At 42.0% G+C, this 27,383-nt stretch overlaps 1 protein-coding gene across 1 annotated transcript; it reads right to left on the reverse strand.

Annotated features, from left to right (window-relative positions):
* Positions 1-1,970: 1,970 nt before the first annotated feature.
* brwd3 (bromodomain and WD repeat domain containing 3) lies at positions 1,971-25,240 on the reverse strand. The gene is made up of 40 exons (XM_012864716.3): positions 25,085-25,240; positions 24,865-24,923; positions 24,734-24,763; positions 24,491-24,550; positions 22,527-22,677; positions 22,288-22,386; positions 20,776-20,936; positions 20,462-20,683; positions 20,245-20,345; positions 19,900-19,970; positions 17,417-17,517; positions 17,280-17,320; positions 17,090-17,194; positions 16,856-17,006; positions 16,614-16,748; positions 16,406-16,534; positions 15,445-15,670; positions 15,193-15,333; positions 14,860-15,037; positions 14,545-14,638; positions 14,277-14,444; positions 14,055-14,128; positions 13,778-13,976; positions 13,569-13,679; positions 13,376-13,483; positions 12,994-13,118; positions 11,896-11,978; positions 11,679-11,790; positions 11,527-11,588; positions 9,094-9,249; positions 8,880-9,000; positions 8,673-8,798; positions 6,758-6,833; positions 6,622-6,672; positions 6,381-6,524; positions 6,117-6,269; positions 5,839-6,008; positions 5,527-5,615; positions 3,239-3,373; positions 1,971-3,154 (listed from the first exon to the last, which is right to left on the reverse strand). Exons 1-40 carry the CDS (start codon positions 25,116-25,118, stop codon positions 2,364-2,366), a joined length of 5,343 nt encoding a protein of 1,780 aa, XP_012720170.2. The 5' UTR covers positions 25,119-25,240; the 3' UTR covers positions 1,971-2,363.
* Positions 25,241-27,383: the final 2,143 nt, after the last annotated feature.

Raw genomic sequence — 27,383 nt, forward strand, 5'->3', positions numbered from 1 at the left:
CACAGACTTTATGGCTCGATGCCATCAAATCCTGGGATGTAAATCAATATCTGAGATCCTTTTAAAGAAATTCAGTTTTATTAAAAAAAAAAAAAACAATCCAAATATTCATATAAAACATCATCATGTAAGCCCCCCTCCCTCCATCTACAGCAGAATGTTGTATTTGTCATCATCTAATCTGAGGCGACACTAAGCGCCGTCTATTAAAATGAGATTCAAAAGACAATCATCTCACAACCCACCAGAACCCTTTCCAAACACGAGCTAACGCTGCTGCTAGATCGACGTCCATTTGTGTTTTATTTCTAAAGAACCTGACGAGAACAAGCGACCCTCTCACTCACAGCCACACGGCGAGGGCCGAGGAAGTGTCTCTGGATTTAAGCACCCGGTGCCGAGTCGTCTTCTCCAGATCTCTCCTGACCGGACTATAAAACGCTGTTAGCATGACAGCACACCATTTCATGTAAACACTGAAGCAAAAAAAAAAACATAAAAAAAAAAAAGAAATCTAGAGGAATACGAAAGGTGATTTTAGATTCTGAAAGAAATCTAAGCCCCATTGATAGGAATTAAAAAAAAATAAAAAAAGGCTTAAAAAAAAATATCCAAATTCGATCAGAATTGAACCTCAATCATCCTCAGGTTGCAAAAATCATGTATTAATTCGTTCACTTAAATAAGAAAATAAAAGTTTGCTGGCACAGTTAGAAGTTTTACACAAATATTATGAGGTTTCATGTCAATTTTTCTCTCTTTATAACTCAGCTGCCACGTGGAGAAGATAAATGTGCAAATCTCTGTTCCTTATCACTATTAAACACAACAACAAAAAGTGTTCAGCAAGAATAGTCAAATGGAAAGAAAAATAAATATATATATGTGGAAGAGTTGTCAGAGGACCCGTCTGCGTTTGGCAGAAGGAGCAATGACTAGATGCAGGTTTAATTCATCAGCGCATACCAAGGAGAAGGATGGAGTGGCGTCTTTCCCACCAAAACACAAAGTAAAAGGTTTTTTTTTGTTATTTTTTTAAAGAAACTTCCCTTATTTCACGCAAATAACAGACTGTATAAATATGATGCCCAGAAAAAGAGAGCAGGAGAAAAAAAAGAAGAAAAAAAAAGAAACATTCAATATTCATAGATTAGGGATGTAAAGGAGAAGTTTCCTTCTGATTACTATCCAGGTATTGCTAGAGCCCAGATCACACATATCAGCTCAGAACTGTCGCCTGAGCTCCAAAAACTGCAGAATAGGTACCAAAAAAAAAAAAAGAAAAGAAAAAAAAGTGAAGTTCAGATAAATAATGAGACATGAGTAGGGTTCCTATTAGGGTTCCTTGCTTTTCCACATTCAGATTTCAACTCCTGTTTGAAAACCTAAACAAAGAATACTTTGAATTTACGGTATTGACATCTCTACAGAGGGCAGGACTGAAATCAATGGCAGAAAACGCTGACTGGTAAGGAAGGACACAGGGAGAGAAGAAAAGAAGGATAAGAGAAATAAAAAAAAAGGAAGCACACATGGGAAGAAGCATAGGATGAAGGACACAAGGAAAGGAGAAGGATACAATGTAAGCAAGGACACCAAATAGCGAGAAAGAACACTAGGAAGGATAAAAGGTAAAAAAGAAACATAACAAGGGAGACAGGAAGGATTGAAAGTAGGATAAGGAAGGAAGGATGGACGACAAGGACCGGGATTAGTGAAAGGTAGGACGCAGGAGAGGGTGGAAAGGAGGACACTAGGAAAGAAGGGAAGGAAAGAGAGGAAGCAAAAGGACAACTTTTGATTAATAGAATAAAAACCTTTTTCCTCTTCCTCCCTTTTCTTTTTCATTCTACCCCAGACCTGGAAAATCAGATCCCAGACGTTCCCAGACTGTCGGAACCCTGGAGCCGCTCGGTCCGGCTGATTTATTCTTTACCCAAACGTCTGAAGTCAACAATATGAGCACCATCTTTTTTTTTTTTGGCATCTTCACGTCGTTCTTTGGTGAACAGTTGGTGAAGTAGTGTGAGGGGATGAGGAAGGGTTCATCTAGTGTTTTAGCTCTGAATGGGACGAGGAAGAGGAGGATGAGGAGAGCAGTAAGGCTGAAGGTGAGTAAGTCCAGCTGTGTGTGTGTGTGTGTGTGTGTGGGGGGGGGGGGGGGGGGGGGGGGTCTGTGTCGAACAGTAGCTCTGTCGTCCAGGGAGCAAAAATCCGTGGCAACAGTTAACGAGCACCAGCAGTCTCAGATCAACACGACCATAGATATTTATATATTATATACACGCCTGTACAAAAAAAGAAGAAGAAAATAAAATCCCTGATGAGTTTTTCTTTGCTGAGGTCTGAAGAGGTGTGATGTGTCAGTGACTCCAGCCCATGAGGTGGCTGACCCGGGCCTTCTCAGTCATTCGCCGTACCCGTCCTGAGCGCGACATGCCCAGGTTCAGCGGGTCGTCTTTGGACCCCTGGCCGTCTTCGTCAGACTCGTCCCTGTACACCACCGTCCTGCGGCCCTGGTTACGCGTGCTGACACGGCCCGCTTTGCACAGGCTGCCAGACGAACTCCTAGCTGCTGCTACTCTCTGCACCTCAGAGACTTCACCTTCCTCCTCCTCCTCCTCCTCTTCCTCCTCTTCTTCTTCTTCTTCAGGCTCTTCCTCCTCAGGCTCCTCTTCATCTTCCTCTTCCTCAACATGCCTTACATTCTCCTGTTGCGCCGGCTGCTCTTCCTCTTCCTCCTCTTCTTCTTCCTCTTCATCATCATCATCTTCATCATCCTCCTCCTCCTCCTCCTCAGGAAGCTGCACCCGTGCTCGTTTAGTTCCCTGTGCCGCCTCCTGCCCTCCCACCAGTTTCCTCTTCCCCGGGGGGGCCGCCGCCTTCCCCTTCGCCGAGAGGCACACGGACAGGCGGGGGGCTTTGCTGTAGTCGTGATCTCCCCCCTCCACGTACTTCTCCGCCTCCGAGTCGGAGCTGCTCTCGCTGTCCGACGAAGAGGAGGAGGAAGAGGACGACGAGGACGTCGACGAGGACTCGGAGGAGGAGCTGTTGGAGCCGGAGCCCTCCTCGTCGCTGTCGGACCGCGGCGCTTCCTGGCCGCGTCGCAGCTGCAGCCTGGCGCCGTTGCTGAGCTGCGGCTTCCGCCGGTACCCTGCGGCCACAAGGCGACGGGTTAAATCCTGCTCTGCACCTTCCATTCGACACAACGCTGGGATTAAAAAGGAGGCCACGGTACCTGATTTCTTCACGGGGGTCGCTTGGCTGCGGGTCAAACGCTGGGGCTCCTCGTTTGTCCTTTCCGGGCTTTCTTCTGAGCTTGGAGAAGAGGGCGGGGATTCCTCTTCCTCTGCTACATCGCTGCTGTGCTGAGCTAAAAAAACGATGCAAAAAAATAATTACCAAGCAGGACTAGTTACGCTATAACACACATGGACGCACTTAACTAAATAAGAGTGTCTCACACTACCAACACAAGCTGTATGTATTCTGAGATTTGATGAGACGGACCCACAAAGTAGTTCCCACCCCCCTTAACAAGGTTTGTAAGAACATTTACTCGATATCCCTAGATCAGGGGTGTCAAACATACGACCCAGGGCCGAACAATTTAGTCCGGCACTGTGGCTAAATGCATTATCATTATTAAAATGATAATGCATTTAGTGTCCTGTCTGGCAATGTGGCAATAAGAATTGTTGTCTTAATGCCAAAAAGAGCTCATCAGATTTGACTTTCACAAGTGGAGCAGTACTGGTTTTGCCATAGTGCTCCGCTTGATTTATGAATGTGAATAGTTTTATTATGATTCATGCGGGGAATATCTCAAATGATATGGACACTACAATGGCAAAGTAGTAGAGGAAAGGAAGAACAAGAAAAAAAAAAGTTGAAAGAAAGAGGAGATAAAAGGAAGAAAATGATAAAATAATTATTGAAAATTTGAAAATTTGCAGTTCCTATATTGTCCACGAGGGGCGCTGTGTTTTAATTAGCAGATTAAGCTTCAGGTGTGGAAAAATTTAAATCATTTCTTAATTTTTATCTGTTTGATGTATTTTGTCACGCAGGACAGTGTTTTTAAGTCCAAAAAAAATGTGAATAAATGTTTTTCAACATTGTATAGTCACTGTGATCAGTTCTTATGCATAATGCACAAGTAAATGTTTAACTGAGAAAAAGTATTGTTGAAATTGCACATACTTTTCTTAAAAACGCTGAGGTTATTCATAATATATTGTGTAAAAGTGAAATTAATTTAATATAAAAAACAACAAGTCCACTTTTATTAGTTCTATTTAATCTTGCAATGAGTTTACTCGTGTGGCCCTCCTAAAATCAGATTGGCTGTATGCCCCTAAACCAAAATGAGTTTGACACCCCTGCTCTAGATAAAGTCATAACCCCTGTTTGTAACTTAATCTCAGTATGAAATGCAGCTGGTCTGTAAAGACCTCAGAGGTTTGTTCGAGAACATTAGTGAAGACCGAGGAGTCGCGGTGCAGCTGAACGCAGGGTTGGGTTAAAATCGTAACATCCCAAGCTTTGAGCGTCTCCAAAAGCTCCGGTCAACTCTTCATCCAAAAAGGGGGAAGTGTGGAAAAGCGCTCCACAGCTGCAAACATGCCAACACGGAGCCTTAAAGTGGCCACGGCCCGTCTAACTGTGGAGGAGCTGCACAGAAGGAAGCAAGCTCAGGTGGGAGAATCCCCGTCTGGCTCAGTCCGGTCCTTTTGAGGAAGTGTCGGGAAGAAGACGCTGGTTGACCGAAAACCGGAAGCAGTTTCGCTTGGAGTTCATCACAAGCCATGTAGGGAACGCAGCACAGGTGGAACAAGGTGCAGTCCGATGAGAACAAAAAAATAAATAAAAAAAATCTAACACTTTGCCTTAAATGCCAAACCATACGTTTCACATGCAGCATCCTGCTGAGCTTATGGCATGATGAATGGAGTTAAATAAAGCGTAATCATAAAATAAACCTGTAAGAGGCTGCAAAGGGCTATAAACAGGAGCGGAGTCTTATAAATAAATAAATAAATAAATAAATGAACAGATGTTTTCCACCCAATGTGACTTGAGCTCAGAGAACAAATGGGAAATGATTCTAGCCTCAAGACATGCAAACCTGGCAGAGTCATAGCCAATAAAACCTGCAGCTGTAATTGCTGCAGAAGGCAGTGCTACCAAGTATGTAGACTGTGGAAGGCTGCATACAAACGCATGAAAGTCATTTTACATGTTCAGTCATTAAAAAAAAATAAAATAATAATAATAATCTATTCGTAATGGTGCGTCATTTTCCTTCTAATCAACTTATACACCCCAATTTGTGTTGGTCAGTCACATAAAATACCATTAATTGTAGTTAAGAAAAATCCAACATCATCTTCGTCTCACAACTCCTTCCGACTGATGAAGAAGAAAAATGGCGCCCTGGATCCTAGCGTTAGTTTCACCTGGTAATTATGAATAAAAGGACGAAGGAGCCACAGAGGAAGAAAAGCGCAGCAGCAACCATCGTACCTTGATGCGTTCTCTGAGAACTCCTCTTCGTTAAGGCCGAGGATTTCTTGGACTTTGACAGCCTCCTTGATTTCTGCCTCCCTTTAGGGCTGGAAATATAAAAATCAGAGTTAAAAACGCAGGACTCGGACATCGTTAAGAGCTGTGCAAAAACACAACGGCGCCCGAAAAGTTTCAGCAACTTCATCTGAGAGAACTTCTTGCCGTCTTTTGCTAATAGAGCAAAAAAGTTGAAGCTTCATTCCAGTCAGCACTGAATCAAAAGGCAAACCTTGTTCAGAGTGTAAATTAGTAGTAATGGCTGCTCAGTACCTCAGGGACGGGCTGTTTTGTGGGGAGTTGCCTCCGTTGTGCAACCTGCTCCTGTACGTGAGTCTCTGACGAGTGCGCCGTTCGTTCTGGATGGCAGACTTGTGGTCGGAGATGATGGCGATGATGTGTTTCTCAAAGAAGGCCGACAGGTTGAGAGTCATCGTGTAGATCTAGACAGAGTAGATCGTCGCGCCTGGTTAGTGCCGTGTTAGACTTTAGACACCCGGGTGCTTATTAGTACCCGACGGCGATTTCGCCTCAGGCTGGCCTCGCTTTACCTGCGATTTCTTGTTGGGTGTGTAAGCTTTAGAGTTGCTGAAAATCAGGCGGACGTCTTTGGCAAACTCCATGGGACTTTCGTAGTTTCCGGCTGTCAGCGTCTCCGACACCGTGCCCAGATCCATAGGGGTGTCAATGATGTCCCGATAGTCCTGAAGAAAAAAAAAAGAAATAAATCAAGAAGCTGCGTTCAAGATTTGATGCACTTTTGCAGTTTAGGTTTTTGCAGTTTAATCTCAAAATGCCGATGGAGATAGTTTTACCGGATATTCAAAGAGATCTACAGGCCGCCTGAACGGCCCCGAGTCGGGGGAGGCCAGCATCCGGCGCAGCAGCTCTCGGCACTGACCTCGCCACGCTTTCACATCAAAATCCACACCCCGCTTCTTAGAATTCGGCTGGGCTCCCTGAAAAGAAACAAAATTCATTGCAGCTACTGTTTTTTTTTTCCCCACTTCAAATGTCTAACTTGTAATTAGAAGAACTACTGTAGGCCGTCTTTACCCGGTGTCCTGTTGATGTCCCTGGAGTGTCAGAGTCCACATCTAAGTCAATCTGTGAGGGAAGAGGAGTATACCTCGTGAATAAAAAGCGGTGCTCGTAACAAACGAGTGCCGCTCTGCACATCTCAGAGTCTCACCTCAGCTTCTCCCCCACTGCTGCCCTCAGACCTCAATCTGTGATACAGGTCCAAGATGTCCGTGCAGCTCTGGTCTCTGATGATCACAGCGCGACAAGGAACCAGAGAAGAAATAGACTGTTATACGCCGCCCTACAAATGCATTCGTACCATTTTCACATTGTATTTCAATGGATTTTTTAATTTTTGTTTGTATTCAACCAACTTTTGTCAGTATTTTGTAGAAGCACCTTTATACAAATGAACAGCCTTTTTATCTAAACCAGGATTTTCCAGGATGTTTAAGACAAATCCCCCCATCCAACACAGCTAAAATAACAGCTTAGTTAGCTTCCAGGCATGCCACCAAGTTCTGCAGAGGCCTGCAAATAAACCATGCTTTATATGAGCGGTGTTGAACCAGGGCAACATGGAGGACACTGGCTCTTTGGGCCTGGAGTGGGACCCCCTCCTAATCTAGTTAGAGGAAGTGAACCATGATCCCAAGCTGACGTCTGTTCCAGCCTCTGACTGGCTCTCTGTCAGAACTAATGTTTGACTTCATCTGTCTTCCCTCCCGTCTCTCTCATGGGGTGTTTTCAAGGAGATGTGTGGCGTTGGTTTCCTGCCTCACGTTCCCGTTTACAGCTGGTCCATAAAGGTTCGACAACGGCTGGATTTGTGGAGGGCGGGACTAACGGTTACTCTGTCAAGCCGGTTTGTTTCGCCACATTATATCATATATGCATCTGAATGCCACACTTTTAAGGCTTCTTAGCTGTGCGCTGCTTTTTGGAGAGCTAGCCCATGAAATACAAACTGAGGCTACGTACACACTGCAGCCTGAAATGACCAAATCCCGATTTTTTTGCCCATATGCGACCTGTATCTGATCTTTTTATCACAGTCTGAACAACGCAGATAGGATTTTTTTCAAATGTGACCCAGGCCACTTGGATATGTGGTCCTGAATCCGATACGTATCTGATCTTTTCAAATGAGACCTGCGTCTGTACGGCCAGGTGGCATTTATCCGACCTGTACGTCACCGATACTCGACAAACGTCACTATTCTGCGTCCTGCTATGCAGAAGCGGGAAGAAAGACGACACCAATGGCGGACTACAATGAGAAGAGCAGTCAATGTACGGAAAGAAAATAAATTGTAGAATAAATCCATGTTTACTTCCGCAAACACTGAGGACGCTTGCTACGTGTGACGTCATCGCGTCCTCGAGTGCGCATGCGGGACACTTAGGTTGAACGCATTCAGTTCACACTGGAGATCACATACAAGTCGCATATATTTGGAAATGTGAACGGACACGCAAAAAAATCAGATTTCACAAAAAAAAAAATCGGAATTGAGCATTAAGACCTGCAGTGTGAACGTAGCCGGAGTGAATTGAAGTAATAATATTGTAAGTCGGTGGAATCAGGGTTTCTGCAAGTTGAGAGTTGAATTTAAGACCTAATTCAATTACAAAAAAAAACTAAATTTGTCATGTAACAATGTGCTTCTTTTGATGACACCTTTCAGCAGCACCTGGGGTGACATCGCTGTTTTCATGGCTAAGCTCATGAAATTAAAGCATAAAGACTGTAATCATCTATATTTATATGTACGTCTATGCTGCTGAGCTCAGACATCCACTCAGTGTCTTGCGTGCAGTCAGTGATGGAACAAATCACGCTGCGTTTGTGTCATTGTGGAAGAGCAACAACAAGATTAGTGGACGTTTTTATGACTTCTGAAGGCCTTAAATTTAGACAAATGAATTTAGGACTTTTTAAGATTCTGCAGAAACCCTTAGACTGTGACAAAATGTAAAACCGGTCAAGGTGCGATGATTTTAGCAAGGCACTGAGTAGCAGATAGTCCGCTGCGTCAGTGAGGAGGGGTGTAATGATACGAGAGCCACGATGTTTATCTTACCCGATGTAGTGGAGGAGAACGTCAGTAACCACCTTGGCAGCTGCTACAATCGGGCTTTGGGGTTCATTAAAGGTGCGAGCATTGTGTTCAATGTAACGCACTTCCCACATCAACGCGGAGATCCGCCTGCAGCAGGAAAAAATACGTCAGAGGACGACTCGGGGGCGCAGGGAAAAAAAAGAAACGTGAACCTCGCCTTTTCTTCACCTGTAAAAGCGGTTCTCCAGCCGTTTGCGGATGGTGCTGAGGTCAGTGGGGTAAGCCACCGCGGTGCAGTAGAGCGGGTATTCCTGGAGGTTTACGGGCGAGGCGAACGCCTTCGCCACATCTGCGGGCAAACCAATGGGAGATCAGATAGAGCCACCTAAAAACAAGCGCAGCACGTTTTCTAGACCAAAATCTGAACGGCTTGAAGACGCACCAAGCCTAAGAAGCTGATCAATGCCGTCTAAGACCCTCTCACAGTCTTCGTCTCGCGTGTGAGCCCCCCACTCTCCTTCCTGAGGCGTGTAAAGTAGGGCCTGGAGCTCCTCCTCCAGCACCTCCACGCCGTCCCCGACTTCGTCGGGCAAAGCGGCTGATGGAGACCGTAAAAAAAAAAAAAAAAAAAAAGTTAAAAAACTGAAATAAAATACCTGAATAATAATAATAATGCACATTATTACCATGTCTAGGTGAAGCAAGATATATGCAATAATTTTGTATCATTTGGTACCAAATAAAACATTAAATGTGAGTAAACTGCTTCCAAATCAACGCTCAACAAAGCAATAAAATGCAATTAAATATTGATATACAATAGAAAGAGATGGACAGAGAGCTGGGACCAGACATTTAAATAAACTTTATAAAAAAAAAAAAACAAACAGGAAAAGTCAAGTCTGAGAATGACAGAAAAATACTGTTTTAGATCAGATAAAACTTGGATTTGCCTTTTTAACATTATGAACTGGGTCGTACTGGTTATGTTCGCCAGCTTTCTGACTACAGCGTGCTGCAGGTGTGACCCCGCCTCGCCAGACAGAACCGCTGTAACCGAGTCCGCTTGGCAAGCCTTACTCTCCCACACGCACGCAGGCCTTTTTCAGCTCTGCCCGCACGTTTTCTACAGGACTGAGACGTAATCTCAGTGCGACTGCCGCCCCAAAACACCATCTCTGTTCTCCCTAAGCCACTTTGTAATCGGGGTCATAGTTCATTTGGACGAGCAATGTTTGCGAGCTTCAACATCCTGCCTAATGTGTTGAGATGTTTCAATATTTCCACATAATGTGGAATATTAACCCAATATGACGTCATCTATGTTGTCAAGTGCTTTTTAGAGTAATGGCTTCTTCCTGTCTGAGTCGTCCTTCGGGCCCTGGGACTTGTTACTCTCTCAAGAGCTTCAGCAAACATCTTTAGTATTTTGCTTTTGTCCTGAGGTTTATACACACATTCATCTCTGGCTCACAGAACCCGTCTCCTTTCTGTGAAGCACCACGGCTGGTCATTTTCATGGTGTTTTATACGTTGTCAGAACAGACGACCATGACACCTTCGAGCACCTGGAAAAGGATCTTGACTTGTGGAGATCCGCAATATGCTTCCCTCATTTGATTTTAGGACGATGTTACAGAAGGAAGCAGCATTTTTGAGGAGTTGATAAAAAAATAAAAAATCCACAGCTGTGCCCCCAGTTGACTCAAATGTTCTGAACCCATCAAAACGACGACGTCCAAACTTTTTGCAAAGCGGGCCAAAATTGCTCATTTGAAAATGTGTGTGGGCCCAAATGAAAACGCTTTTTCCTCACTATTAAGAGCTCAAAGATAATTCTGTGTATTAAAAATAAAGTTTAATATTCATAAATCATTTTAGATCCAAAAATATGTATATTTCGTGGAACAGGTTTTTTTTGTGGGTCTCGAAAAATATTTTATAGTTCGTTCTCATCAAGAAAGAAAAAAAAAATTGATAATTGTCACTTAGGAGGTTTGTAAACCTAATTTTGATGAAAATTAAAAATGACTAATAAAAGATAAAAACTTTGTGCTGAACCATACAACTTTGTTCAGAATAGGGCTGGACAATAATTCAATTAATAACAATTTATATCGATCGATAGACGTAGAGCTACGATATAAAAAAAAAAAAAAAAAAAAAAGGGTCAATAAAAAGTTCAATAGAATAACAGTTTTCCTTCCTTTTGCATTCTAGCCATGTAGGTTAATATTACAGTAGTTGCATCCTTCCAACCAATCACAACGCAGACCCAGGAACCAAGCTCCGCCCCTTCAAAGCATTCAGAGAGAACATGTTCTGTTTTTCCTTTTTAAAAACTTGCAGTTTTGGTAAGAATTTGGTTAAAAAAAGGGTTGAGTTTGAATTCAGTGTTTGTGTGCTCTGTATTTAGAAATAGGTCGATAAGCAACAGCATAAAATGGCCAGGGCTGCACTTAAAGTATAGGTTTTGAATTTGTTGATAATTATCAATCAATATGATTTCTATTTTATCCATATGCTTTTTTCCTATATCGTCCAGCCCTAGTTCAGAATAAAAAAATAAAAAAAATAATTCTGTGAAATCTACCCTAAAAACAAAAGAGGTCTCTGTCTGCATCAGTCGCTTGTGACAGTGAGACAATTTTCTATCCCTCGTGAATTTAAGTCGGGGTAAAATAAAAATCATTTTAGGTAATCTTTTTTTTTTTTAAATACCTGCATTTGAAGAAAGTTGCAAAGAAATTCTTTCATTATTTTGTCATTTAGCAAACAGAAATCATCTTGGTAATCCTAGCCTGATTCAGTCAGAGTGAGAAAATGTCTGTAAGTATCAGGTTATCGAACGTAAATGCATGAATAAATCGCTGACCTTCTTCTGGAATAGGCTCCATGTCCCAGGGACTCATTTTCTCCCGCTCGCCGTTATCCCACCTGATTAAATGAAATAAAACACGGCTGTGCGTTAACGTTCGAGACCAAGCGAAGGCAAACATGGCGGTGGAGCGGAGCGCATGGACCTACTTCACTGCGTAGCACTGAAACAGGCTGTCTGGATACTCCAGCTGCAGGGGCTCCTGATCCTCCACAGAGCCGAACCACCAGGCGTCATCAATAATGCTACGAAACCTCATCCCTGCAGAGCGCGTCAAATGTTCGTCGAAAAAATAAAAAAATAAAAAATGGTTTGCAGAAATATATTAGAAACATCCACTGAAAAGACAGCTGGGGACAAACAAACCTGGCTGCCAGTTGCGCTCTTTAGCCTCGTTGTAGAATTGCTGAAGCACCAGGAAATCTATGACGTCGGGCATATCGTGATACCTGGGAAATGTGGGAAGAGGAGGTAAAAATATAAATTTTTATGCTTACTGGGATTATTATTCAGTTGTTAATGCTGCACAGTGCCAAGTATTCATACCCCTTAGACTTCTTCAGGTTTTATCACACAACTTAAAGAGTTTTAATGGGATTTTAAGTGAAGAAAATGATACATGGTTCTAAACTCTTTACAGATGAAAATCTGACAAGTGTGGTTTACAAATCTAAAATCTGTTAAGATGTGTAAAGTATAGCTTTGGTTGGCAACAAAGCGGCTCCGCTTGATGGGCATTCGGAGCATTATGGTACACTGTGTCACTACCTGATCGCACCTCTGAGCTGTCTACAACACTGCCTGACTGTAATGTCGATACTAGAAGTGCGTTCATGTAAGGCAGCCCGCACCCAGAGTACACGCTAGCAACAATAAACCAAGTAAATGAATGCAATATAAACGTTACATTTATTTTGGCCTTATGTTAGAAACATGGCAGTGCAGTCAGTCCAACTACTCTGTCCTCCCAACAGAGAGGATAGCTCTCCCTCTCAGGCAGTATGTGTGTACGCGGAGGGGCGGAGTGATATTACACACTTTATTTAATATAGAATATTTAATGCGTTTTATAATCTGGTGTGCCTTATGGTCCAAATAAAATATACGGTAGTTTGTTGATTTGGGATTGACACCAGGAGTTCCCCATATTTCTATTTTTCACAATGTTCTAATTTTCTGATTTTTATCATCTGTGAGACATCCTCATCAAAATTATAAGACATAGAGGCTTGAAATATTTAGGGGCAAATATAAGGGGCAAAAACCTTCTGAAAATATAAAATATTATGTCAGATTTTTGGTTTATTGTCAAACATTTTGAAAACTATTAATCATTTTACCACTATGTCCCAGTAACTCGTTACCCTGTGTTGATACACAGAAGTCAGTGGTTATAATAGGTAAAGTTTAAGGGGTAGGATATATTTTTGCAAGGCGCTCTACATATTGCTCGTCACGGCTCACTTTAAGGAGAAAGACTCGTTGGTCATCTTTCCTGAGACTGGGTCCAAAAACGCCAGCTTTAGGCAACAGAGGGTGGGTGGTCCGACTTCGTACTTGATTCCAACCACTTTCACAGATTCCTGGTCCTAAAGAAGAAAATAAAAGAAAAACTTAATGGCTAACTTAAAATTAAGTCCAGCTAAATAATGAGAATGAAATATAGAAAAAAAAACAAAAACAGAGAGAGATATGTTTGTTGTTTTTATCAACTTAAACCTCAGAAGAAACTGGAATATCAGGGTCAGATGTCTTGGATAGTCAATAAAAAGAATCCGCCGTCTCCAAAAGGCCCGTCCTCTAATAAAAGACTGAAATGTGTGTGGCGACGGCGGGCCTTCCTCACCCTGAGGTTGAGCCTGTTCCACGGCTGCTTCTGAATGTTGATGCTGTAGGCCTTGGCTCTGCGGACGGCCCGCACGTACGCCTGATGGCCCTGCTTGAAGTAGATGAGCTGGAGCGGGAAAGGAGAACCACCATCAAACATGTAGACAGCGTTATCTGCTGCTTTGTTCAAAAATCTGGCAAAAGGATCTCACCTCATCTCCCATTTGCGGGACAAAAGGAGAGCGACGTGGGATGGTCTCCATTATCCATGACGGCGGCAGCCACTCCTCCGCGTTAAGTCCGGCCAGCGAAGATGTGGGTTTCTGAGTAAAAGACGTAAACACCCGTTTTGTCCCAAAAAAAAAAAAAAAGATGTGGTTTTACTGTAAATGCCACAGCAGCAGATCTGGTTAGCTCTCACCTGTTTGGTCTCTTTGGGTTTTTTCTTCCTCTTCTCGTTTTCCCTCTTCTTCGCCTCCTTGGCCTCGCCGCCACCACCGTCTTCCTCCTCGGAGCTGCTGTAACCCGCGGGCCGAACGGGCCTCCTGCTCGGCCTCTTCGGGGGCTGGAGGTTGATCCCCGCGTCCGCCGTCCAATCCGAATACTCGCTAGACGAGTTGCTGCGATTCAAATATTGGGAGATGTTAGCTGGACGATAAGAAACGGCGTGCGGGGAAAAACCGTGGAGCAACATTTACCTGGAGCTGCTCTCACTTTGCCACCGGGCTTCGTCCTCAGAGGAGGCGTCGGAACGCTCGGGCTGTTCTGCTTCCTGCAAACGGAAAGATAAACATTAGCATTATTATTTTTTTTAAAAATGACAATTAACAGATCTTGTTCTGCTTCAATTTTCAGTATCGCTGCTTCTAAATAAATAAATAAATCTTCCACACAGACATAAATAGAAAGACCGAACGTACATCACCGCTGTCTGAGTCTATCTGACTCTCCGAGTGACGTCTGTTGCCAGGGTTTTGACTTCTGGTCCCGGGTCGGCGGACCTGAGCCGATCGGGTCTGATAGGAGTGACGCTGCTGCTTTTTCTTGGTCGGCCGTAGGGAGCGCAGTCGAGAACTCAGAGTATCGCTCTAGATAATTTAAAACGGGGACAACATTTTGTTATTAGAAGGATTTGCCTAGAAAGCCGTTTCTGAGTGACGAGCAAGACGGACTGGAAGCACAGCGAACCTTGAGGATGCAGGTCACCGGTTTCTTTCTCCTCTCTGCGTTGTACAGAGAGCATTCCATGTCACTTTTGGCTTGTCTGCATTCCTCCAGGACTCTAAGAAAACAAAAAACGTGCACATTGTCCACATGAACACTTTACTGAGAGTACAGAACAGTGAAAAAACACACATCCATAACCCTGGAACCTTTATCACGTCAAAACCCACAAACTTCCATTCAGATATTATACAGCAGAGCAACACGATGAAAAGAGCTCCAGGATGTAAATAGAGTCACAAGCAGCTACATATGGTCTCTGCTTTGAATCCAGCTCACCTGAATGTACCATGAGGAACCTCGTTAACCACCACTCTGTGGCTCCAGGCCAGCAGGTCCCTCTCGGTGGCGACTTGACTACGGAGGGAGTTGTGCTGCATCTGCCAGACTCCGTCCACCTGGCCGCTTCTGCGAGGCTCAACCCCAGGAGAAGAGGCCACCACCTCGGCTTCAGCGGCTACGAAAACAGTCATTCATTCGGAGAGTTATTTAAAAAAAAAAAAAAAAAAAAAAAAAGTCAATCTTAGAAGGGAAAATTAACCAGAACAGAAATAAAATCTGACAACGAAACATGATATCTGGACAATTTTCCAGAGTTTCGTGTGAACCGACCCATTTCTCCGTCGGCCTGTTGCTCTGGATTCTGCTGCTCATCCTGCTCATTCTGTAACTGTCTGATGAGATTGTCCAAAATGCTCTCCCCGTTTTCTGTCGTCTGCTGTCCAAGCACCTGCTCCACCAACTCCCCATCACCTAACAGAGAACAAGGCAGAGCCCTGGTTAAACTCTCTCAATCAGAGCGCCTAAATTAACCCGCTGTTAATGCATTAGGAAACGTTACGGTGATAGACGTTTTTTTTATACCGTTAGCCATGTATCCGAGCTGAGGTATTAGCTGGTCCTCTTTGCAGTTTTCCCTTCCTGGGACCAGCCGCTGGTAGCGAGGGGGATGCGGGTTTCCGTCAACGTCGACGAGAAAGGGTGGGGGCATGAGGTGGGGGGCCTGCTGCGTCTGCTCGTCCAGGACGTAGTTATTGGAATCCCGAATGAGAGGCCGGTAGTCCGTGTGGAAGAACATCTGATCAGGAATCTTTTCAGGAAGAGAAGACAGAATGATGACAATAGGGCAGCACAACATAAGGAAAACATCCAAAATGCAATAATTATGGAGAATTTCTCGATAATTATATGATTTTCCATTAAAAATTAATCCATCCATCCATCCATCCATTTTCTGACCCGCTTAATCCCTCATGGGGTCGCATTAAAAATGAGTTAACAGTATAAATACGTTTGTTTTGGGCTTTTCCGCAAACACGGATCCCAAATGATGAATAGCCTTTACTGGTACTGTACACAGTCAGACTGAAAGTTAATAAATAGAATAAATTCCTTCAGACATGGTTGTTTGTTGCCCTAAATCCAGAGCCTGATACTACTGTCACAGTTTATTACCACCCTAAAACCTTAGCCAGAACTACAGCACAGAACTGCAGGAAGGCAAAAATGAAAAAATGTCACTAAAATACAGACATATTTAAAGCTTCCTAAGGCCTGAAAAAAGAGCAGCTAGAACACTTGATTACATAAGCCGATCAGATTTGTTTGACCATCACTATCAGTTTTCATTCATTTATCAAAAACGTGCATTAAAAGTTTCAGAATTGTACAATGTGGACGAAAGTCATACAGGTGTGCATATGGTGAGATCTGGATTTTCATTCAAAGAAGCACAAACGGAAAAGCCGCCATCCTGGCTTTTCTATCCTATTTAAGAAAGACGAAGAAGTCTTGGATTATGAGTCAGTGGGGGCCAGGCTGATACCTTTTCATATGGTCTGCTGCAGCCGAAGCCAAAAATGAGTAAATGCCCGTGTGAGTCTGTGCAGGAGAAATGCTGTCCGTCAGCTGAGAACTTGCAGTCGAAGATGGCTCCGTGGCCCTGGCCCTCGATCTGAAAGCAGAATGTCAACGTCAGCCCGACGCGAACAAACAACAGCTGGGTTCAGCAAACCCCTCGGCCGACCCGTTACCATGTTGAAGAAGTTTCGGATCTTGACTCCTCTGCTCAGGTCCCAGATGTAAATGTTGCCATCATGGCCTGCGGACAGCATGATGCGGGTGTCGAAGGGATGGGCCTCCAGCACATACACTTCGTCATCGTGTCCCTAAGGCAGGCAGCGACACATCACGCATCATGAAAACTGTAACACACAGGATGTTTTTTCTGGCAGACAAACAGGACCTGTGGCATTAAAGTGTTTCGGCTACATACAGACAAAACGTGCAGGAGCTGGCCTGAGGCGGCGCGCCACACTTTGAGCAGATAGTTTGAAACTGCTGTGATGACGACGTTGTCGGTGCGATCCCAGGCAACCATGGTCACCACCAGCTTGGTTTTATCGTCCCCACTGGCAACAGGAGTCCTAATAGAGAGAGATAAAACATTAAATAAAAAAAGGTTGTTCAAACCATCAGTTACATTTAATAGATTTTAAACTGCTTTTACCCAGGAAGCCTTGCGGTCATGTCTAAGGTAACGCTCTTCCACTCTTGCTGCTGGTAATGCCAGATCCTTGCTGTGCCATCCCGACTGCCACTCACAAACCTGAGGCTGGAAACGCACAAGATCCACCATCAGATCTTTACAAACTACATAGATACAAAGAAAACTGTTTTGAATCCTTTTTAGTTCTTACCTGTCACCATTATTGCAAAACTGGACAACCACTACTTTATCCTAAAAAGACAAAAGTGGACAAGATGTAATCTCATTCAAACTTGTGAGACAAAAAAAATAAAATAAATTGATGATGAATCATGTTTTTTTTCTTACCGTGTGAGCATTCAGCTCAGACACCTTCATCGGACTTTCTGCGCCGAGGTAGTAGACCCTGATCATGTGATCTGTGCCGCCAGTAGCCATAAACATACCACCTAATAACAGTAAAGACAGAAAAAGAAGATTGAGTATGTCTTTATATGCTCAATGGGTTTTTGTCTCTTAACCTTTTTATTCTAAGAAGCTGAATGATTTGTCCTACATTATAAAGAGTTTATGGAGCACAGAATGCAATATTATCCAATCTCCATCTATATGCAGCTGGCAAACAAAAGAGTAACGCAACTGTTAAAAACAAACACCTGGCGAGGTGATAAAATCTTTACAAGCCTGTTTGTGCCAACAGAAAATGACATTTATAAAACAAAGGATTGTTGACATTCAATATTTTTGACTAGTTGGATACCTGATCAGAAAAAATAAAAAAAATAAAAATACAATCAGGATTTTCTCCAGCTTATCTGCACCGCTCTGGACCCTATAGATGGGTTATCTGTATAGAACTAAACATAGTGGTGGATGATATAGATATATAAAAAAAAAGCATATAGATAAAATAGAAATTATATTGATCGACATCGATAATCATCAAAAAAATTCTAAATTTGTTGTTGCTTAATGAACTATTTTTGAATAAAGAACACAAACACACTACAAACTCTACCCTTGGTGACGGAGCATTTTTGTGATTGGTTGGGAGGATGTAATGACTGTAGTATTAACCTACATGATTGGATAGAATGCAAAAGAAAGGACAGCTGTTCACTATTGAACATTTTTCCCCAATAGACAACGCTTGTATATCGATCGATATATATTGTTACTGAATTATCGTCCGGCCCTCATTCAGCACACTGACCGTGTAAGGATGCTAAACAGGTGATGCGCTCTGTAAGGATATCTGGGTGAGTGCATTCAGAAGAAATGCTTACAAAATCTGAAATCCTTGTTTTTTTTTAAGCTGATAATACTGAAGCTCTAAAGCAGGGGTGTCAAACATACGGCCCGCCGAACAATTTAGTCTGGCCCTGTGGCTAAATGCATTATCATTATAAAATTTTTTTTTTTTTTTTTTTTTTTTCCAGTGTCCTGTCTGGCAATGTGGCAATAAGATGCCACAAAGAGCTCATCAGATTTGACTTTCACAAGTGGACAAGATAAAAGGAAGAGAATGATAAAACAATTATTGAAAAAAACATGTACTTTGTTTAATTGAAAATATGCAGTTCCTATATTGTCCACGAGGGGCGCTGTGTTTTAATTAGCAGATTAAGCTTCAGGTGTGGAAAAATTCAAATCATTTCTTAATTTTTATCTGTTTGAATGTATTTTGTCATGCAGGACAGTGTTTTTAAGTTCCAAAAAATGTGAATAAATGTTTTTCAACATTGTATATTCACTGTGATCAGTTCTTATGCATAATGCACAAGTAAATGTTTAACTGAGTAAAAGTATTATTGAAATTGCACATACTTTTCTTAAAAATGCTGAGGTTATTCATAATATATTGTGTAAAAGTGAAATTAACTTAATATAAAAATCAACAACAAGTCCACATTTATTAGTTCTATTTAATCTTGCAATGAGTTAACTCGTGTGGCCCTCTTGAGATCAGATTAAGCTGAATGCGGCCCCTAAACCAAAATGAGTTTGACACCCCTGCTCTAAAGCAAAGAGTTGTTTTATTATTTGAGCTGCAACTACTGTAAAAGTATATTCCAAACCCTATGAGCAGAAGCTTGTGCTTTTCTTCCTCCCATCTCCGTATAGCTAAAAACAGTGCCATGCATGAAAATTACATTTATGGTATATTTAAACCGCAGCCTGAAGAACCTGCAAGACCAGCCTATATGTGCAATCTGGAGCTGTGGGCTTCTCCCCAGCTGGGAGCCTGAATTTAACTCACTAATCTATGTGCAACACAGGTGAATATAGCCCAGGTTTTCTTTTTCTTTTTTTGTTTTGGAGAGCATAATTGGTTTGTTTCAGCTGGTTGATGTGATGCATTTTGCAGGACCGCATGTACCTAGTAGCCATGGAGCCACAAACTTAACAAAAACTCATGCTACTTGAACACTGAACCTAGTGCAAGTGAAATGAGGTTATAGTTTGACACATGGTCATCTTCTCCACTCCTTCAAGTTATCTAATGAAAAATCTCTGCAGGTTCACGCAGGTCACATGTCATAGTGACAAGCGAATTCTTAATACACTCCATAACATCTCCAAGACCCCGCAGGAACTATCCACATCCTGGCTGATTTTTTAGTATTCTGGTGGGGTCTTATTGCATTGTGAAGGGGGCCTAATAGGTTTTAGCCATGCTGTCTGTCATTTGGATACCTGCTCAGAACTTAAAAAGTACAGTCAGGACACAGTTTATTGGTTCAAATGCTGCAAGTATCAACTTCAGTTTGCAGAATTAGACAAAGCACACCTGGACAATGAAATGCAAAGAGGCATTTACATGAACTCACCGCTACTGAAAGAGGAAGTGGAGACCTGGACTCCTGGCCGCGACCGCTCCACAAACTTAACTGGTTGCTCACTGAGTAAAAATAACAAAATGATTATTTTTATGCTTGAATGAAGAAAAAGCGCCCAATTATAAATGTGCGAATGGATCCACGTAGAGGTAGGGAATCCAGGTTAAGAACGTAAAAAGCCAGTCCAGAGATTAGTTCTATCCAATTGCATTTCCAGCTCCACGGCATAGACAGCAACTAAGGTCACCTGGTTAAGTAAACGGGATAAAGGAAACCCAGGCTGGGTTTTTACTTCCAGAATTCGCATTGCCCACCTCTGGATCCATGAATACTTACTCAAACTTCATACTGTGAGAGTGCCACTTCCAGAAACACACCATGCCGTCTGCGCCCGTCGACGCGAGGTATCGCTTTGTCCCTTTGGCTGCAGGACAAAACTAAAAAGCAGACACAAACACTCACAATGAGATTGCTTTAGATGCAAAACTTTAATGCTCCTAACTTGTTAAGAAACCGGTCCACCCTTAAAGATTATCGCGATTGGTGGCATCACCTGGATGGACGTGATGGAAGCAGCGTGGGCCTGCAGGACGGCGATCGGGGCGCAGGTACGCAAGCACCACACTCTGATGACTTTGTCGCAGCTTGCGGAGGCAATGAGGCTATTTTCATAGTTCACGGCCATGTCACAGATCTCCGCCGAGTGGCCGCGGAGCGTAGACAGGAGCCGGCCGTCGTCCGTGGCCCAGATTTTCACCAGGCAGTCATCGGAACCCTAAACCGAGGCAAAAAAAACAACATTTCCAGCTAGGTGCACCAGAAACAACTGTGAGATAACCTTTGGGGACTTTGAAAAATATCACTCACCGTAAATATCCGCCGACCAGTGCGGTCAAATGCCACGCAGTAGACGGAAGAAAGGTGGCCGAGGATCCGTTTGTGTATCTTCATGTGTTGGTAGGAGGAAGACGGCAGGACCTGGCCGAAACGGGCCGTACCAGAGGCCCGGCGAGCACCAATGATGGACACTTGACGTAAAGACACAGGAGAACCATCATGATCCCGCACCAGAAATGTATAAAACACAGATGCTTTTATAGAGAGAGGGCGTTTTCCATCAGAAATGATTCATATACCGGGGCATGATAAATAGAATCATCTGTTCCAGCTAGGTATTAAAATAGGAGTACTAGAAGCTTGAGAAAGGCAATAACACACTACCTATTCCACCCTTGCATTATTTATTCAGCCAAAAAAGGAAAAAAAAGGAAAAAAAAGAAAAGAAATGATAAAAATCACTTTAAAGTCCAGAAGCGGCTTCAAAACAGTAAACAACCAAGAGGTTACGTCTTCCTGCACAATAACTCTCTGTCACAACGTGCTGTAACAGTTTCCTGAATTAGGTCGTCTCTCACTTTGTTGTGTGATCTCAGCTCCGTCTTGAAACATCAGTTTAGTACTTTGCTCTTTATTATCCCCCCACAACTCGGGCCCAATGAGTTTGTTACGCTGTGGTTTACAGACGTCTTCCTGACTCAATGACTGCGAGGTGCCAAGGCAGCAAAACAGCCTAAATCTCCAGTTTTATGAGTCCTTCCTCCTCAAAACTGTCAAAGTGCCAAACTAAGATGAGCAAATTAATGGTTACTATGATACATATTTTTCACTGTTCTAAGTGAGTACTAAAATTTTATTTTCCCCATTCATCAGCCATTACTTTAAAAGCAGCATGGAAAGTCAATAGTACATCTTGCCTGATGAAATTAAATCGAAAAACATGACCATCGTTACAAATGGAAGAAAAGCAGGTAAGCTTGAAAACCTGAGAACATATTCCCAAATGTGATGTATGGGATTAGTAGCATCATGTTATGGCCGGAGGTATTTTGGTGGAGGACAGACACTTCCTGGTGCACTTCAGCAAATGCATGGCATGATGAAGCAAGACGATTATGTAAAATATTGAAGCAACATCTCAAAATATCATCCAGACCATTATAGCTTTGACAGAGAGGGACAACAAATATAAACTCTTAAAAAAAAAAAAAAAATTACGCTTTATATAAAGACAACAAAGTCAAAGTTTTGAAGCGGCATCTCAAAGCCCATCTCTGTTCACAAGTTTTCTCTTTGAGATGAGAAAACTTGTGAACAGCATTAAAAAGGTGTTTGACCAAAATGGCCAACAGACCTGACTTAGTTACACCAGTTCTGTCAGGGGGGATGGACCAGAATTACAGTAAGACGCTTGCTGAAGGACACCTAAACCCTAACTATTCAACCCAAACCACTCAGTTACCATAACATTAATAACATAATAATGTACATGTCGAGTGGTGTTATTCATATAGGCCTGTGTTTGCCTTGTGTTTTACATACCAACATTAGGAACATTCCCAATAACTACTGGAGGTTCAGGTGGGCGTCCTCTGTGCAGTGCAGCGACAGCTGAGCCGCAGCATACTTTGTGGGTACAACCTAAGTGTAAACAACAATCAATAAAAAAATATTCAGAACCAACATCTTTTTTCATATGCATTATAGATACAATAATAATGGCAGAGTGCCGCCATAAAAACAAAACAACAGATGATTAAAGAATGATAGCGTACACTCACTTTTGGTGGTGCGAAGCAAAGACTGCCTTCCCAGCCCCAGGAGCGTTTGGACTCCAGGAACACAGGGTGGGATCTCCTTCTCTATCAGAGGACCTATTCGCCGACAGACTTGAAGCAGATAGTCTGCAGGAATGTGCTGGTTCAAAACCACCTGGATGACAGATACAACAGCCCTGTCTCAGTTGCATCTCAAAGTAGGTTTAATGCATTAACGTTGTGCATGGCTGAGTAATGGTCAGTATGGTTTTGTTTCTCTAACTTTTTTTCTGCTCAGTTCTGCAGCATGTGGTGCTTAGTCTATCCCTTCCTTTTAAATTAACACTCTTTAAAGTGCAACTCACCCTGATGTAAAGGCATAATCCCGTTCCCAGACACATTTTGAAAAATGCCATCAAAGTGGGCAGTTCCAAGAGATGTAGATGAGCTGTGGGAGTTTTAAACAGCGCTTACTGCTGCACCGGTCAGGATGAGGGAAAGTGACCATGTGAAACATGGCGTGACCAGGGCGACATCTGGTGGTTTTTGCCATGAAACTGTATTTTGAGGTGGAGAGTTTTTCACACCCTAAACGCAGGGCTACGGTAAGTATGTACCGTTTCAACCGAATAAAAAAGTATTTTGGGGCAAGTTACACTTTAAATATGACCAGAAAGCAATTATCTTGCTTGTAAACAGATAAATGAATACTAGGAGGTGGACCGACAATTTGCCTGGTGAACGAATTGGGTGATCTCCATGACTTAAGATTTGATTGTAAAGCACTTTGGCTGTTGTAAAGGCCTATACAAATTAATAAATGAAACAAATTAATGATTTTATGCTTCACTGAACCTGTTGTAAACTAAAAAGCCCATCTTTTTTCCCCTAATCTGTGAGAATGCACAATTTCTAAGACTCAAGAAGCTTTATTTTCCTTATGTGTAACCATAATGACACCAGCTCAGAATGCAGATAAATATACATAACACGCAAACACAACAGACATGATCTTCAACTTTTGATTGAACTGCCCAACCACGTCCACCCTGAGATGCTTATGTGCGTTTAGCAGCTAAATATCTAAAGACGCTGACACATTGCACATGCAACAACACTCTTTGGTGTGGAAATAGTTACTCAAAAAAAGAAGAAGACACTGTTTGCTAATTTCACTGCCAGTGATGTGTTCTAAATGAACTCAGGGGAAGTAGAAAAGGTGTAAGGAGCTTTTAGAAATTAAATTATGTTCGACAGATATATTTTCAAACATCTAAAATGTGTCTTTACATATATTTGCTTCATGTGTTCATAAAAGACCCGTTTCTGAACAAAGATGAACACATACATACATACATACATATATAAATTCCGTTTATGAGTTCAGTCAATTTATCATTTTCTGCAATTTTGTACTCAGAAAATCCCAAAAGGTTCGCTTTTAAACACAATTATCACTCAGTTTCTTGACAAAATCACTTAACTCCTTGTTAAAAATATTATTTTGCACACAATTTGCCAGTTCAGTAACTGACCTATCCATAGAAAAATGGCAAAACATAAAAAAATAACTCCACCGAAAAGCCACGGGGCTAGAAACAAAGAAGGTGGGGCTTGAAGACTCGCAGCAAATCAAACAGGTCATTTCGACTCTTCCGGGTAAAGTGTAGCGGCAGCAGCGATTTGATTGGCTTCTAAAGATGATCGACAGATCTCCGTCTCCAATCACGAGCTTCCTATCTCGACACTACCAGCCTACAAGCTCCACACAATAGCGAAGCCAGCATTTAGTTATTTATCAACAGGCCTATATTAAAATCAATGTTTGATATATTTTCATTACTATAAACGCGTCTCTCCATTCCCCTCTAAGTTGTGAATTTAATAAAAAAAAACTGACACCCGCTAAACAAAAAACAAAAACATTTAATCAAATATATTAAAACAATGCACTTTCAAATAAAATTATATATAAAACTTCAACTCACCCAATCGTGGAAGCTCCGTTTGAATATCTTCCCGTCCCAACTCCATCGTTGCGGAACCAACTAAAGTTAAAAACAACCCATTAGAGATAACACGGGAGCTAACAGTTTCTACAAGGCAAAGGACGCGCTTCGTTTGTCAAACGCCGAGACAAAAATAAACAGCTTCTCGCAGACAGAAGGTTTAGTGAGGCAACATTGGGGAGACCCCGCAGGAGAAAAACAGAAAGGTCCAGCTGAACTTACCTCATACTCCTCCAGCTCCTCGATCAGAATCTAACAACAGAGATACACAGTTAGCCCGACAGGCTAGCGCTGCGGTCCGTTTTTTTTTTGTGATCTTACCACTTTAAAATTAAATTAACGTAACGCGTTACCTGTGCTGCCTTTTTACAAGGACCCGACTGCAGAAATCTGGCAATGAGGTAGTACAGTTCTGAAAAGAAATAATTCGCTGTTAGCCCGATGCTAGCCGTGCTAACGCTAGCTAACGTTTGGCTTCGCTCGGTTGCCAAGCTCACCAGCTGATGTACACAACTCCAAACTCTGGAAAATCACAAATATACGTGGTGAATCAAAAGGGCGTCCAGCACTCACCCGCTTCGATTTGTGAACACTTTTCTTTTGCCATCGCTATTCGGGACAGGCGACATTAAGCCAAAACTGATGCTTTAGCCTGCTCGTTAGCCGCCGGGCTAGCTAACAGTAGCTAAAACAGGCTAGTGAATGGCCTCCTCCTTTCCCAAGTTGTTGCCAATTACCTGCAGCTCTGTGTTAGCGCCCTCCAGCGTGCCAGCTAAATATTGGACTCTTTTTTTCCCCAGGTCTAAAGTGGGGAAAATGTAGCAAATACGTTTTTCCACGTCTAAAGTGAAAAAGAAAACGAGCAAATACGTTACAAAACACACATATATAATATATTTAAAGTTTTAACATGCAAACAAACTTGTTTAGTTGGGGATTTTTGGCAAACTCATATGTTAACAACTGGACCATACAAAGATTTAAAATGATTGTATTTGAATTAAGAACCAAACTGTGACTATATTGTCAATTAATGTATTTATTTTAGAGCAGTGGATTCCATATAAACCTTTCCTAAAATAATAGTTTCTGAGAGTTAACAATAGGCTGAGATGAATACAAATTTTATTTGTAATTTATTTCTATAAATTAATGCAAAACTAAACATTTAGTGAGTACAAATAAAAGTTTATTTTTTTAAATAATATTGTTTTTTTCTGTCTGACCATATACACGGGTTGAACAATGGTAAAGTTACTCATTCAGTAATGCAGTGCCTAAGGAAGTTATATATATTCACCCCCTAAACCTGTTCACGTTAGCTTCAAAATGTTATGTATTTAATTTGAATTTTATGGACCACATGGATTTAACATGGTATATAGTTATGAATGAAAGAGATATGATTTACAAATATATATCTAGCCCAAACAGCCATGTTTCTTACTATAATGTTAAGACTTGTACTGTTCACTTGTCCTGCCCAAGAACTCTGCCTTCTCAAAGCTAAAAGTCGTTGTCTGGAACGTCTCCTGAGTAAAACTTCCCACACACTTGCCTTTACAACAACAATCTTTTTGAAGAACTTCAGGTTGGTTTCTGTCCACAGCACTGAGAGAATGATCTCCTGATTCCCATCTCTCACCACGTCCTCTTTGATGGATTGTCTTCCATCGGTTTTCTTGCACCTCTTTGAATTATTTCACTGCTTACCTCTGATCGACCAATAATGGTTTGTTCGACTTAATAAGTTCAAATCACAGTTTCCCCCAGTGCACCTCAGGGGCATGTTCTTGCTCATCTGTTTTTTATCATCTATCTTCTTCCACTTGGTCTCATTTTCAGACAACTTTGTACCCACTACCCACTTAGTGAACTTTCTCCACTAAGCCCAAATCCACCCTTCCGCCTTCCTTCATTTCTGACTTGCTCTGCTGAATTAAATCACGGTTTAGACAAAACTTTCTCAGACTGAACTCAGAGAAAACAGAATTCATGTAACAGTTTCACAATTTGGTGATTCCTCAGATTCTACCTCCCCTCAAGCTAAGAGTCTGGGTGTCATTCTAGATAGTAATCTACCTTTTGAATCCAATGTCAACAACATTATTAGGTCTGTATGCTGGTCGAGGCATGCCAAATACAAAAAAGGTAAAAAAAAAAAAAAAAACAACCCTAAAAATCAAAAACAAAGGTGAGTTTTGAGAGAAAACAGAAGAAAGAAAGAAAAAAACAACACATAACCACATCAAAAAACCTCTTCAAACTTGTAGATATCCCAAGTGGGCTTTTGTCAAGGGAGCAAGAACACCCAGAAAACACACCACTGAACTGAACAAGGAAAAGATCAAATAAAAAAAATCGCCATGATGCCGAAACATGTCAGAAACTCAGAAGGATTTTCTCTGAACACAACCTGCCTGTGCATTTCAGACCAGACTGAACTCTCAGACAGTAGATGTTTCATACAAAGGATAAAACTGAGGAGTTTACTGGATCATTCTACTGTGTAAAAATGCTTGTATGTAAACCATTAAATGTTTTATTCCCCCTGGTTGTATATTTAGTCTTTGGCGGAATTCATGCATTCATTTTCCCCTTACAAATAACTTATTGGAAAATGTTCAAAATTTGATCTTAGGAAAGCCTCAAACTAAAATAACCACATGATCTACATTTATATTGGCTTAAGTAGAAGAATTCCTGATGATGTTGAGAATATTTTCAACCCAGGTAACGAAACGGGCGACATCAGAGGACGAGAGAAATTACAATTGTCTTTTAAAGTATTTGTCACATTTAACCATTACCCACAAAGGAAGTGCATGATTGTGAGTCACAGCGGCAGCAAAGCAGAGTGATTGTGATATCT

The sequence above is a fragment of the Fundulus heteroclitus genome, chromosome 11 (genome assembly GCF_011125445.2).
Source record: "Fundulus heteroclitus isolate FHET01 chromosome 11, MU-UCD_Fhet_4.1, whole genome shotgun sequence".
Lineage (NCBI taxonomy): Eukaryota > Metazoa > Chordata > Actinopteri > Cyprinodontiformes > Fundulidae > Fundulus > Fundulus heteroclitus.